General features: G+C 38.7%; 2 protein-coding genes across 2 annotated transcripts; both read right to left on the bottom strand.

Moving 5' to 3' along the window:
* Positions 1-3549: 3549 nt before the first annotated feature.
* LOC139900500 (uncharacterized) lies at positions 3550-6447 on the bottom strand. Its single transcript, XM_071883268.1, has 3 exons — positions 5945-6447; positions 5188-5816; positions 3550-3569 (listed from the first exon to the last, which is right to left on the bottom strand). The coding sequence occupies exons 1-3, from the start codon at positions 6445-6447 to the stop codon at positions 3550-3552; spliced, it is 1152 nt and encodes a 383-aa protein (XP_071739369.1).
* A 3903-nt stretch (positions 6448-10350) lies between these two features.
* On the bottom strand, positions 10351-10773 carry LOC139900499 (uncharacterized). Its single transcript, XM_071883267.1, has one exon. The coding sequence runs from the start codon at positions 10771-10773 to the stop codon at positions 10351-10353; it is 423 nt and encodes a 140-aa protein (XP_071739368.1).
* Between the last annotated feature and the right edge of the window lie 5047 nt (positions 10774-15820).

Raw genomic sequence — 15820 nt, 5'->3', positions numbered from 1 at the left:
ATATAGTTTGAGTTGTGATCAATACTGAGATACGTATACACTGGGTCGTGGATTGATTCAAGATAATATTAATCGATTTATTTCTGTACATCTAACTGTGGACAACTAGTTGTAGGTTACTAACGAGGACAGCTGACTTAATAAACTTAAAACATCAAAATATATTAAAAGTGTTGTAAATATATTTTGAACATACTTTAATATATATGTATATATTGTTATAGGTTCGTGAATCAACAGTGGCCAAGTCTTGCTTTTCGACGAAGTAAAAATCTGTGAAAGTGAGTTATAGTCCCACTTTTAAAATCTAATATTTTGGGATGAGAATACATGCAGGTTTTATAAATGATTTACAAAATAGACACAAGTACGTGAAACTACATTCTATGGTTGAATTATCGAAATCGAATATGCCCCTTTTTATTAAGTCTGGTAATCTAAGAATTAGGGAACAGACACCCTAATTGACGCGAATCCTAAAGATAGATCTATTGGGCCTAACAAACCCCATCCAAAGTACCGGATGCTTTAGTACTTCAAAATTTATATCATATCCGAAGGGTGTCCCGGAATGATGGGGATATTCTTATATATGCATCTTGTTAATGTCGGTTACCAGGTGTTCACCATATGAATGATTTTTATCTCTATGTATGGGATGTGTATTGAAATATGAAATCTTGTGGTCTATTGTTACGATTTGATATATATAGGTTAAACCTATAACTCACCAACATTTTTGTTGACGTTTAAAGCATGTTTATTCTCAGGTGAATATTAAGAGCTTCCGCTGTTGCATACTAAAATAAGGACAAGATTTGGAGTCCATGTTTGTATGATATTGTGTAAAAACTGCATTCAAGAAACTAATTTCGATGTAACATATTTGTATTGTAAACCATTATGTAATGGTCGTGTGTAAACAGGATATTTTAGATTATCATTATTTGATAATCTACGTAAAGCTTTTTAAACCTTTATTTATGAAATAAAGGTTATGGTTTGTTTTAAAAATGAATGCAGTCTTTGAAAAACGTCTCATATAGAGGTCAAAACCTCGCAACGAAATCAATTAATATGGAACGTTTTTAATCAATAAGAACGGGACATTTCATTATGCTTATTTAAACTTCCGTAATCATGATGTTTGACGTGTTGATTTTAGTTTATTACCATGGGTTAATTGTCCTTTGTCCTGGATTATTCAATATGTCCGTCTGGTTTTTGTCCATAACAGTCCATCAGTCATAAATATAAAGTGCGAGTGTCCTCGTCAAATTATCCTTATATCCGAAGTCAAATATTCCAACTAATTGGGGATTTAAACTGTAACAAGGTTTTAATACTTTGTTTAATAATTACACCAGGATATCGACTGCGTGTAACCCAAGGTTTTAATACTTTGTTAACAATTACGCCAAGTGTCCTTGTACATAATTCACCCCTGTTTTAATAATTCCATTAACTATTAATCCATTCCCGTGTCCGGTTAAATAAACGATTATTCGTACATATAAATATCCCGTCCATCGTGTCCGATCGAGTGTATATGGTTATTTATAGGTACGTCCAATTGTAAATCTTTATATTAAATTAACAAACTATCATTTAATTAAACAAATATAAAGCCCATTAATAGTCCATAGTCTAATTTCTACAAGTGTCGTTCTTTTGTCCAAACCCCAATTATGGTCCAAAGCCCAATTAACCAATTTTAATATTTAGCCCAACATCACGATTACTTCGGCTTAAATAAGCATAATAATAACTTAGCTTCGAGACATTAAATTAAAAATAACATTAACCATAACTTACAGTGATTAAAAATAGCGTAGCGTTACACGGACAGAATTTCGACTTACACCCTTACAACATTCGCTAACATACCCTTATTATTAGAATTTAAATTTAAAATTAAAATTATAATATATATATATATATATATATATATATATATATATATATATATATATATATATATATATATATATATATATATATATATACGTGAGATAGATAGAGGAAAGATTAGAAAAAGTGTGTAAAATTCGTGCAGAATTCGATGGCTTTTATAGGCCCAAGTTATACTGTAGAGCTCCGCGAGTGCGAATGTCTCCTTCACAAAAGTACCGCGAGTGCGAATGTCTGGAAACCAGCTCACATATTAGATCCAAAACGTGGGCTGCGTAAAATTATATTATATAATAATATATATAATTAATTATATATTATATTTTATTCTTATGCATAGTTGACTTGTAATTTTTGGTCCGTCGCGTCGAGCGTTGAGAGTTGACTTTGGTCCCGGTTCCGGATTTTCGAACGTCCTTTCGTATGATTTAATATCGTGTACTTTGCGTTTTGCGTCTTGTACTCTTGTAATTTTGAGACGTTTCTCATCAATAATTTGAACCACTTTGATTGTACTTTGTACTTTTGAGCTTTTTGGTCATTTGCATCTTCAATTCGTCGAATCTGTCTTTTGTCTTCACCTTTTATTATTTAAACGAATATCACTTGTAAATAGAACAATTGCAACTAAAAGCTTGTCTTTCTTGAGGGATAATGCTGTGAAGTATATGTTCGTTTTTAGCATTATCATCCGTGCTCGGGTAGCTGAGCTTGAGGACCAGGTGTCCCACATGATGGACATCCTTTACCCACCGTCACCATAGGGCTATTGTATTAGATTTCATTATGTAATCCCGTTTGTAGTTTCATGTTTTGCTCATGTATTGTACGAACCGTATGTGGATGTATGCAACTTTCTTATTTAATGAATGGAACTTAGGGTTGTTTAATTTTTGGTACGGTGTTCTATTTACGTTACTAAAAGATGATTTTATGGTATATTTATCTAGTTGCATTACTTAATTAACATGCGATGTGTTGATTCCATGTTGGTTACCATATACTGTATTATTATTTATTGAATGCTGGATTTTGACTTAAGTTGAAATTTCTGTTTCGAAGATCAATAGCAAACGGAAGATCAACGCCCACAGCAGCACAGATTGAGGAGATGATAACTGAACGAGTAGTCGCAGCAATTGCGAATGTCAACCCCCAAGATCCACCTGTTAACCAGAACAATCATAACGGGTGCACCTATAAGGAATTTCAAAGCTGCAAGCCCCACAATTTCAGTGATACTGAGGGGCCGGTTGGACTAACGAGGTGGTTGGAGAAATTGGAAGCTGTGTTCCTTGTGAGCAACTGCTCAGAAATGAACAAGACTAAGTATGCCTCCTGTACACTGTCGGACAACCTGGTGGAACACACTTGCTACATCGTGGGAGGAATTTAAGGGGGCTATGATCGAAGAGTAATGCCCCAGAACAGAGATTCAGAAAATGGAAGCTGAGTTTTGGGGGTTGAAGGTTGTGGGAAATGATCTTTATGGTTATAACCGAAGGTACCTGGAATTAGCTCTGATGTACCCCACGATGGTTACCCCGGAATTTAAGCGAATGGAACAGTATTTGTGGGGACTTCACAAGTCTATTCAGGGAAATGTCACCTCTTCAAAACCAGCTAATGTCCCTGAAGCTATGCGCATGACGCACACCCTGATGAACCAAATTACCAGTAAAGAACCAGAAAATGCAAAATCAGAATCGGGAGCTAGTAATGAGAAACGTAAGTGGGACAGCAACAAGGGAAGGGTCTTTGATCAAAACCCAGCTAAGAGACATGAAAGTTTCAAGGGAAACAACGACGGGAGGAACCCCAACCCGAACCCTAGCTCAAACCCTAACTACAAGGGTAGTCTTTCGCACTGCAAGAGATGCTACAAGCATCATACCGGGTACTGCAACGTGGTCTGTGAAAAGTGTAAAAGGACTGGGCATATTGGCAAAGACTGCAAGATCACCACCCCAACTGTGAAGATAAACCCTACTGGACTAAGGAAGTGCTATGAGTGTGGACAACAGGGCCACTTCAGGAATGAATGTCCCAACAAGAGAAAGGACGTCGAGCCAGTGCGTGGAAGAGCTTTCAACGTAAACGCAAGGGATGCCCGTGAGAACCCCGACTTGGTTACAGGTATATTCACTATCAACAATCTATTAGCTTCTGTCCTATTTAATACTGGTGTCGATAGGAGTTATGTATGTTGACACTTTTGCTCTAAGATAAATTGGTCGTTAGTTCCTTTAAAAGAGAGTATGCTTGTTGAGGTAGCCAATGGAAAACTTGAGAAAGTTGACCAAATTAGCCGAGGAGGTATTATCAACATAGCTGGTGTGGATTTTGAGATTGACTTGATACCCATCAAATTGGGAAGTTTTGATGTGATTGTCGGTATGGACTGGTTGACCAAGGTAAGGGCTGACATCATCTGTAGAGATAAACCTATTCGTATACCACACGGAGATGGTGAGCCAATGATTATTTACGGAGAGAGATGTAACTCGAAGCTGAACCTCATTAGTTGCATGAAGGCACAAAAGATCATGAAGAAAGGACGTCTTGCCATTTTAGCACATGTGAAGACATTAGAAACCGAGGTGAAGAGCGTGGATGATGTACGAATTGTGAACGAATTTCCCGATGTCTTCCCAGAAGAATTGCCTAGATTACCGCCATTGAGAGCAGTGGAGTTTCAGATCGATTTAGTGCCAGGAGCTGCACCTGTAGCTCGCGCACCTTATCGACTCGCACCTTCCGAAATGCAAGAGTTGCAGAGCCAACTACAAGAACTGGTAGACCGTGGATTTATCCAACCAAGTTCTTTACCTTGGGGCGCACCTGTTTTATTTGTGAAGAAGAAGGACGGATCTTTCTGCATGTGTATCGATTATCGTGAGCTGAACAAATTGACGATCAAGAATCGGTATCCCCTTCCCAGAATTGACTATCTTTTCGATCAGCTGCAAGGATCAAGCGTTTACTCTAAGATCGATTTGCGATCAGGTTATTACCAGCTGAGGGTGAAGGAGAGTGATGTGATGAAAACTGCGTTCAGAACCCGTTATGGTCATTATGAGTTTCTCGTGATGCCATTCAGTCTAACCAACGCACATGCCATGTTTATGGATCTCATGAATCGTGTATGCAAGCCATACCTGGATAAGTTCGTTATCGTCTTCATAGATGATATCCTCATCTACTCCAAAAGCGAAGAAGAACATGAGCAACATCTTCGACTAGCGAAGATGATAAGTTCGTTATAACAATAAATGCCTTTTCCAGTATGGAACGCGGTTTTATCTTCATCTTCCAAAGCTATTGGTATCTGATGGTATCCTTTTGCAGCATCTAAAAAACACTTGTAAGGATAGGCGTGCAAAGATTCCACCTTAAGATCAATTTCAGGAAGTGGATAATTATCTTTTGGACAAGCTTTGTTTATGTCTTTAAAGTCTATACACATCCTCCACGATCCATCAGGTTTTTTCACCAAAACAGGGTTCGCAACCCATGTTTGATATTTTACTTCGCGCAATATTCCTGCATTAACTAATTTAGCAACTTTCGCAGATAACCACTTCATGCGATCTGGAGCCATTCCTCTGCGCTTTTGCACAATAGGCTTTAACGCTGGATTAGCATTTAATCTATGTTCTGCAACATTTCGCGGAACCTCAGTCATATCTTGCTCACTCCAAGCAAATACATCCATATACGCAACAAGCAATTGCACAATCTTCCTTCGTATTTTCGCATTTAATTCAGCGCCAATTTTAATTTTTTGATCAACATACTTAGGATTCACAACGACCGTATTATCTTCTTCAAATTTATGTGCAACAACTGTGTCTTGCGTGCTTATAGCCGCACAGGCATAGTCATAGAATTTATTGTTGCCACACCTTTGCAAGTAGTGAATTTAACCATTCCGTGTATTGTAGATGGCACTATTCCAAGCTTTCGCAACGCAAATCTTCCCAATAACATGTTATAACGAGAAGCAGCACGTATAACATAGAAATCTAACTACGTTTTCCTTGTCAACTTCACCTCTATTTCGTTGCACAATTCAATTTCTAATGATAATTGCCCCATGGGCCAAGCGGATTCACCCGCGAAACCAGATAAGGATATCGCGGTTGGCTTTAGATCTGCTTTGATACATTCTGGTAGTTGACGAAAGCATTGCTCGTATATCAAATCTATACTACTACCAGTATCAACATGTATTTTCATAATTGTGATCCCCGTATTTGCAATTTTACACCATATGACTAATGGCATGTCATTCATTTCGCGATTTTGCGTAAATGGAAATGTAATAGGCGCGAATTGCCATTTTTCAAACACTTCTACTACTTTTCTCTTTTTGAATCCTTTTTTCTTGTGTACTGTGCTTACTATTCTCGCATCTTGCACTTTTTTCAATTCTTTTGACAAACTTTTGTTTAAACAGGTTTCGCGTGCTCTATGCACCTTCAAATTCATATTTACAACTTTCTTAGTAGCCAAAAGCTTTTGTCGCCTCGTCATTTCGCTTTATTCGCAACTATTGTTACACGAATTGCATATTCCTGCAACATAATGAAGAAAATAACACGATTAGAATTAGAAAATGAGTTTAATAGCTCGATTGTGACGAACGCAAACTTCTCATTCCAATTCTATTCGTGTCCCACGGATGGCGCCAATTGATTAATCCTAGATTATCCTATTAAGGTTAATCAAGGATTGAGTGCAATGAGGGGGTATAATAGATGTCGATTATGGTTTTGGGACCTTATTGTCATATTTCGTTAAGTGCTAAACGATCAACAACCATGTCCCGGTCTTCGTAAATTACCTTAACCAAGCAATAATCAAGTCTCGGGCAAAGTCACGAGAGAGATTAATATGGCTAGAGCAATTCTTCCAGAATCAACAACCTAAAATGAGAGGTCAAGCTCCCTATTTATAGGCTCAGGAGTTACGCGGAAGTAAGATGTGCGGGCACTTAGGAATTCCGCACAAACACTGCGAGAATCCTTCGCACTCTTTAATATTCTACGTAATTCTACCGCATTCATTTGAGCTTTACCACGGTTTCAGTGTCTTGTGCTTTTGCCTTTAAATGCCTTTCCGCATTAAAAATATACATATACATATGTATGTATATGATCAAGTACCCCAGTTTATTGTGTTACATTTTTGCAAAAAACGTAAGACAATAAACTCTAAAAAAATAAAATTTGCAGTTTATCCGCATGTGCATACAATTCATGCACAATGTTTCACTTAAAGACATGATTCATGTTTACAACGGCTATTTTTCCATTCACTGAGTTTTGTTGCGTATATAGCCGTTGAATAAAAATGCCGTTGAGATGTATTCTCTCAATATATATATATAGGAACTGATTATCATTTCATCCATCATATATTATCTCTTTCTGATATTATCCATCGATACCAGCATCCCTTTAAAACCCTTTCATTTTACACACACAATCTTCTTATTCATTTATCATTATGAGGGTTTCCGAGTTGAAAAGAAAGATGACACAAAACAATTTCTCGCAGAGAGGCTCAAAAGCCCTAAATCAAGAGCATCATCAAAACCTGCACAGAAATCTCCTACCACCAGCACCCATCAAACAACTGTGACTCCCAGTAAATGACCTGCCACATCTCCTCTTACAGGATCTTCAAAGAGGTTTACGCGGTCTAGCTCAGTTGTTCCCACTGCATCCGAGACTGGTAATGTGCAAATGATGTTTACTATTGTTGCTTTAATTAACACCTATATTTTTCGATTATGTTAATACATCTTTCTCTTCCTTAGAAGAAGCATCTATTACTCCACCACCATCAACACAGACAAGTTCTCCACCAACATTTGATTTATCCAAATACGAAGACATTTGGCGCACTCCTCCCAGCACTGTTAAATCAATTAAAGTGGATGGCCTTTAAGGCTATTTATGCGCCTCCCCAGAAGCTGCACTGGATCAACGGCAGCATATGAAGCTTGCCCTTCCTCATGATTTGCGTGCTGAGTTTAGTAAACTCTCACATAGCGACACATTCAACTGCTTTGCCCAAAACATCTATATGTCATTTGCCTCTGCGTTTGATGCAATGTTACGCCAAGAAAAGTTTAGTGAAGTTTTGAAAAAAGAACAAACCAAGAACGCAATCACTCAGTCCCAACTGTCACCCACCACCACAAAATTACAAGCAACAAAAAATTTTGTGGATGACTTGAAAAAACAACTGTCTGAGAAAGCCATTGAAATGGACAATCTTCAAGCCGCCCATGATTCAATGAAAACCAAGCTACTTCAAACCCAAACCGAGCTATCTGCAGCTTTATCCGCAAAAACGACTACGGAATCAAACTACGCGAAACTTCGCGAATATCTACCTGAACTTGGGCAAAAAGTTATGGATTCTGCCGATGTTTCACAACGATTTGATACGTATGTCACCGCACTTCAACAGCTTGAGCGAGTGAAATTTTTGCAGGAGATTAGCAAGATTACTGACTACCGGAACCAATGCCGGAATATATTGAGAAATTAATCTGCCCTCTTGAAGAGGCAGAAGAAATGGTCGCATTGGCCAGGGAAGGAATCCGCGTTATTCCTATTCCAAAATTAGAGGCTCTAAGTCAAAACAAGGATGCTCCCGTCGAAGACATTATTGATTTAGACTTAACCAATAAGGAATAGGATTTCACAATTACATACGCACCTATAGGCGCGTTATAATGATTTGATTTGCTTGTACTTTCCGCGGTATTATAATAAAATTTATTTATCAATTGCAATTGCTTCCATTTATATAGCGCTTTTCAAAACATTATTCATAATTACGAGCATTGTCCTTTGCAATATCATTGTTTACTATTGTGCACATAACAAACAATTACTTTATGCGAAACAACATGTATGCAAGTGCTATTCTGCACATTATGAATCTTCTAAGTCCGTTGAAACGATCCTTAGGTAAAAACTTGTGTTTATTGTGAAGCATCCAAGTATGACTAGATCTAATACTTTGGGCAAGAGTTAGCAAACTGATTTCCTTTCGCATACACTTTAAACTATTTTTGTTAACTACCAAGTGGTCTTTACCATCACTTGTTTAATTTCATTTATGGTGTTGTATTAAACGCATAATAATTACAAACTACACATAAACACGCAATTGTTGCTATGAACAGAAACTTGAGCGTTATTCATTTCACATAATAGTGCAAACTTATTTGCTATGTATTAACATGAATCCCTAAAATGCGCATAGAATTTCGCACATTTCTTTTGATTACACGTAATATCTTTTCAACAAAGTAGCATGCCACGCGTTAGGTATGTTACGTCCTTCAACGTCCTGGAGTTTATAAGAGCCTACCGCATTGATTCCCACTATTTGGTATGGACCTTCCCAATTGGGTCCCAACTTCCCTTGTTTTTCAGCACGACTTGCTTCATTATTCTGCAAAACCCATTCTCCTACATCAAAGGCTAATGCGCGTACTTTTTTGTTGTAATACTTAGCAATTTGTTGCTTATTATTTTCTTCGTGTATTGCGGCCATAAGCATGTGCTCTTCAATGAAATTTAGGTTTTCACAAATGCCATCTGCATTCACGCTTTCATCAAAATTAGCAACCCTATGCCTCTCAACAAAGACTTCCGCGGGGATCATTGCTTCTGAATCATATACTAGGCTAAAAGGTGTTTCGCCTGTACTTTTCTTAAAAGTAGTGCGATGAGCTCATAGTACATTTGAAAGTTCATCAACCCACCCATTCCGTTTTTCATTCAAACGCTTTTTAATACCACTAACAATATCACAATTAGTGACCTCGCACAATCCATTTGCCTGCGGATGTGCCACTGATGTAAATTTTTGAATTATATTCAACTCCGTACACCAACTTAAAAACGGATCCTTTGCAATCTGTGCTTCATTATCACTTACAAGCTCCCGCGGAATACCAAATCTGCACACAATGTATTCCCATACAAAATTCCGCACTTGCACGCCAGTGATTGTGCGTAAAGCCTTTGCCTCTACCCATTTAGTGAAATAATCAATGGCTACAATCAGGAACTTTACATTCCCTGCACCTGGTGGAAAGGGTCCCACAATATCAATGGCCCATTTATAAAATGGCCATGGTGAATCAATTGGAATCATGTCATGCCTTGGTTTGCGATTCTGCGGTGCGTGCCGTTGACAGCTTTTACACCTTTTTACTGTTTGCGCAACATCACGATATAGGGTAGGCCAAAAGTAACCCATTCGCATTATTTTCGCGGCAATCATTTTATAACCTGAATGAAGAGCACAAGATCCACTATGCACTTCCTCAACAATCGTTGCTACTTCTGCGGGCCCTACACACCGCATTAATGGTCCCAAATACGATTTGCGATATAACACATCATTTTAAATCACATACATAGGTGATCTTTCGCGCACCAAATGAGCTTTCTTTTTATCTTCTGGCAATGCATCATTTCGCAGATAATTGACAATAGGATCCATCCAATTTGGTGCAACCTCTTCGATAGTCGCAACAAATAAACTTCCATCTATGGATTTATTGGGAAGTTCTTCTACCCAGACCTGCTTTTGAAAGTGCGAAAATTCCAATGCAGCGAATTTTCTCAATGCGTCCGCCTTTTTATTTTGACTTCTCGATACTTGTGATAACTCAAAGAATTCAAATTTCTCCACGGAATCCTGCACAAGTTTTAAATACTTCTGCATAGATAACTCATGGGCTTCAAAAGAGCCATTGAATTGGTTTGCCACCAGCTGCGAATCAACATATGCGCACAACTGCGAAATATTCATCTTATGCGCCATATTTAATCATGCAAGCAACGCTTCGTATTCAGCCTCATTGTTTGTTACTTCAAAATTAAACGTAGCCCGTATGTATGTTCTTCTCCATTTGGTTTGGACAACAATAATCCCGTGCCTGCTCCTTCAATACACGATGCACCATCTCTATATAAATCCCAGATTTCGTGCTGAAGTGGCTTTAATTGTGTTCTCTCATGGATAACCTCCAAGTCACCCATCATTTCTGCAAGGTAATCAGCCAAAACTTGACCTTTTACGGATGTACGCGGTAGATACGATATTTCAAATGCTCCAAGCTCAATCGCCCATTTGGCAAGTCTTCCAAATATCGCAGGTGTGCTCAAAACATTCTTAATCGGCAAATCAGTTAAGACATGTATTGGATGACCTTGAAAGTATCTGCACAACCTTCTTGACGTCAAAACTAACGCGTAAATAAATTTTTCAATCAGCACATAATTTATTTCACTTCCCGCAAGCGCCTTGCTAATGAAATAAACTGGCTTTTGGATCTTGTTCCTTTCCGCAACAAGTACTGAGCCAAATGCTTCATTCGCAACCGATAAATAAAGGTACAATATTTCGCCATCAACAGGCGCGATCAATGTAGGCAATGTAGAAAGTAATTGCTTCATCTCTTGAAATGCCTTATCTACTTCTTCAGTCCATACAAGGTTCTTCTGCTTCAAACAACCTTTAAGAGTGCGAAAGAAAGGTAACTGTCTTTCCGCGGCCTTTGAAAGAAATCTGGTTAAAGCCGCGATTTTTCCAGTTAGACTTTGTACTTCCTTAACGGTTTTAGGTGCGGTCATGTTTACGATTGCAGCAATTTTCTTAGGGTTTGCTTGTATACCTTGCTCAGTGATATAATATCCTAGAAACTTGCCTTCCCTTTCCCCAAACTACATTTAGATGGATTCAATTTCATGTTGATTTTTCGCAAACTTTCAAATGTTTCTTGCATATCAATCAAAATATTTTCTTGCGTTTCACTTTTAACAACAAGATCATCAACATAAGCCTCCAGATTACGACCTATCTGTCCTTCAAACGCTTTATCAATTAATCGCTGATAAGTTGCTCCCGCATTTTTAAGGCCAAAAGGCATTTTAATATAACAATAAATGCCTTTTCCAGTATGGAACGCGGTTTTATCTTCATCTTCCAACGCCATTGGTATCTGATGGTATCCTTTTGCAGCATCTAAAAAACACTTGTAAGGATAGGCGTGCAAAGATTCCACCTTAAGATCAATTTCAGGAAGTGGATAATTATCTTTTGGACAAGCTTTGTTTATGTCTTTGAAGTCTATACACATCCTCCACGATCCATCAGGTTTTTTCACCAAAACAGGGTTCGCAACCCATGTTTGATATTTTACTTCGCGCAATATTCCTGCATTAACTAATTTAGCAACTTCCGCAGATAACCACTTCATGCGATCTGGAGCCATTCCTCTGCGCTTTTGCACGTTAGGCTTTAACGCCGGATTAGCATTTAATCTATGTTCTGCAACATTTCGAGGAACCCCAGTCATATCTTGCTCACTCCAAGCAAATACATCCATATACGCAACAAGCAATTACACAATCTTCCTTCGTATTTCCGCATTTAATTCAGCGCCAATTTTAATTTTTTGATCAACATACTTAGGATTCACAACGACCATATTATCTTCTTCAATTTTATGTGCAACAACTGTGTCTTGCGTGCTATAGCCGCACAAATTGGTGGCATAGTCATAGAATTTTTTGTTGCCACACCTTTGCAAGTAGTGAATTTAACCATTCCGTGTATTGTAGATGGCACTATTCCAAGCTTTCGCAACGCAAATCTTCCCAATAACATGTTATAACGAGAAGCAGCACGTATAACATAGAAATCTAACTGTGTTTTCCTTGTCAACTTCACCTCTATTTCATTGCACAATTCAATTTCTAATGATAATTGCCCCATGGGCCAAGCGGATTCACCCGCGAAAGCAGATAAGGATATCGTGGTTGGCTTTAGATCTTCTTTGATACATTCTGGTAGTTGACGAAAGCATTTCTCATATATCAAATCTATACTACTACCAGTATCAACATGTATTTTCATAATTGTGATCCCCGTATTTGCGATTTTACACGATATGACTAATGGCATGTCATTCATTTCGCGATTTTGCGCAAATGGAAATGTAATAGGCACGAATTGCCATTTTTCAAACACTTCTACTGCTTTTCGCTTTTTGAATCCTTTTTCTTGTGTACTGTTCTTACTATCCTCGCATCTTGCACTTTTTTCAGTTCTTTTAACAAACTTTTGTTTAAACAGGTTTCGCGTGCTCTATGCACCTTCAAATTCATATTTACAACTTTCTTAGTAGCCAAAAGATTTTGTCGCCTCGTCATTTCGCTTTATTCGCAACTATTGTTACACGAATTGCATATTCCTGCAACATAATGAAGAAAATAACACGATTAGAATTAGAAAATGAGTTTAATAGCTCGATTGTGATGAACGCAAACTTCTCATTCCAATTCTATTCGTGTCCCACAGATGGCGCCAATTGATCAATCCTAGATTATCCTATTAAGGTTAATCAAGGATTGAGTGCAATGAGGGGGTATAATGGATGTCAATTATGGTTTTGGGACCTTATTGTCATATTTCATTAAGTGCTAAACGATCAACAACCATGTCCCGGTCTTCGTAAATTACCTTAACCAAGCAATAATCAAGTCTCGGGCAAAGTCACGAGAGAGATTAATATGGCTAGAGCAATTCTTCCAGAATCAACAACCTAAAATGAGAGGTCAAGCTCCCTATTTATAGGCTCAGGAGTTACGCGGAAGTAAGATGTGCGGGCACTTAGGAATTGCGCACAAACACTGCGAGAATCCTTCGCACTCTTTAATATTCTGCGTAATTCTACCGCATTCATTTGAGCTTTACCGTGGTTTTAGTGTCTTGTGATTTTGCCTTTAAATGCCTTTCCGCATTAAAAATATACATATACATATGTATGTATATGATCAATCAGCAAGTGGGAAACCCCCACTACTCCGACTCATATCCGCCAATTTTTAGGTCTCGCCGGTTAGTACCGAAGATTTATTGAAGGTTTCTCTCTGATTGCGCGTCCTTTGACTGCGCTGACTCACAAAGGGAAGAAGTTCGTTTGGGAAACTGAACAAGAAATAGCATTTCAAACCTTGAAGCAGAAGTTAACCACCGCGCCTATCTTATCACTTCCTGAAGGCAGTGATGATTTTATCGTATACTGCGATGCCTCGAAAAATGGTTTTAGTTGCGTATTGATGCAAAGAACGAAGGTCATTGCTTATGCTTCTCGTCAACTGAAGATTCACGAGCGAAACTACACTACTCATGATCTGAACTTGTAGCCGTTGTTTTTGCGCTCAAATTTTGGAGACACTATCTTTATGGAACTAAAAGTACTATCTTCACCCACCACAAAAGCCTCCAACAAATATTCGATCAGAAACAACTGAACATGAGACAGCGATGATGGATCGAGACGCTGAACGACTATGATTGTGAACTTCATTACCATCCTGGCAAGGCCAATGCTGTAGCCGACGCTTTGAGCCGAAAGGAGAGGATGGCACCTCTTCGTGTCCGAGCCCTAAACATCACCATTCATTCGAATCTCAACAGCCAAATCCGAGTAGCCCAAGATGAGGCTCTCAAGGAGAAAAATATTTCTCATGAACACTTGAACATTCTCGTCTCTCGATTCGAGGTTAAGGAGACTGGACTCCGATACTTCGCCGGAAGAATTTGGGTGCCTAGTTATGGGGATTTGCGAAGCCTCATTCTAGACGAAGCCCACAAGTCAAGATATTCGATTCATCCAGGAGCCGAAAAAATGTACTACGATCTCAAGGAACAGTATTGGTGGCCTAATCTTAAGAAGGACGTTGCTACTTATGTTGGAAAGTGTTTGACTTGCTCGAAAGTTAAGGCCGAACATCAAAGGCCATCTGGGTTACTTCAGCAACCAGAAATCCTGTAATGGAAGTGGGAAAGGATAACGATGGACTTCATCATGAAACTAACAAAGACGGTGGGCGGATACGATACCATCTGGGTTATCGTTGACCGTCTTACCAAATCTGCACACTTCTTAGCCATGAAGGAAATGGATACGATGGAAAAACTTGCTCAACTATAAATAAAGGAAATTGTATCTTGTCATGGTGTACCCTTATCGATTATTTCAGACCGAGATGCCCGTTTTGCTTCAGATTTTGGCGTTCTTTGCAAGAAGCCTTGGGGACTCGTCTCGACATGAGTACTGTGTATCATCCACAGACCGACGAATAAAGCAAACGCACGATTCAGACTTTGGAGGACATGTTGCGTGCTTATGTTATTGATTTCGGGAAGGCTTGGGAAAGGCATTTGCCGCTAGCCGAATTCTCTTACAACAACAGTTATCATTCGAGTATTAATGCTGCACCTTTCGAAGCGTTGTATGGCCGCAAATTTCATTCTCCTATTTGTTGGGCTGAAGTAGGTGAAAAGGAAATCACCGGACCCGAGTTAGTCCATGAAACAACCGAGAAGATTGTCCAAATTCAAGCGAGACTCAAGATGGCCCGTGATCGCCAAAAGAGTTATGCCGACCTTAAACGTAAAGACTTCGAATTTAACGTGGGTGACCGTGTAATGTTGAAGGTCGTACCTTGGAAAGGTGTAATCTGTTTTGGAAAACGTGGGAAGTTCAACCCGCGATACATTGATCCTTTCGAAATCTTGGAGCGTGTTGGACCCGTTGCTTACCGACTGGATCTTCTGACTCAACTGAGCTCCGTTCATCCTACCTTCCACGTATCGAATTTGAAGAAATGTCTTGCTGAACCGGAACTTGTCATACCACTGGAAGAACTTACGATTGATGACAAAATCCACTTCGTGGAAGAACCTGTTGAAATTATGGACCGCGAGGTCAAAACTTTGAAAAACAAGATTCCGATCATCTGAGTCTGATGGAATGACAAACGAGGACCCAAGTTTACCTGGGAACGAGAGGATCAGA

Source organism: Rutidosis leptorrhynchoides, chromosome 3, assembly GCF_046630445.1.
Source record: "Rutidosis leptorrhynchoides isolate AG116_Rl617_1_P2 chromosome 3, CSIRO_AGI_Rlap_v1, whole genome shotgun sequence".
Lineage (NCBI taxonomy): Eukaryota > Viridiplantae > Streptophyta > Magnoliopsida > Asterales > Asteraceae > Rutidosis > Rutidosis leptorrhynchoides.
This window is presented reverse-complemented; position numbering and strand designations above follow the sequence as displayed.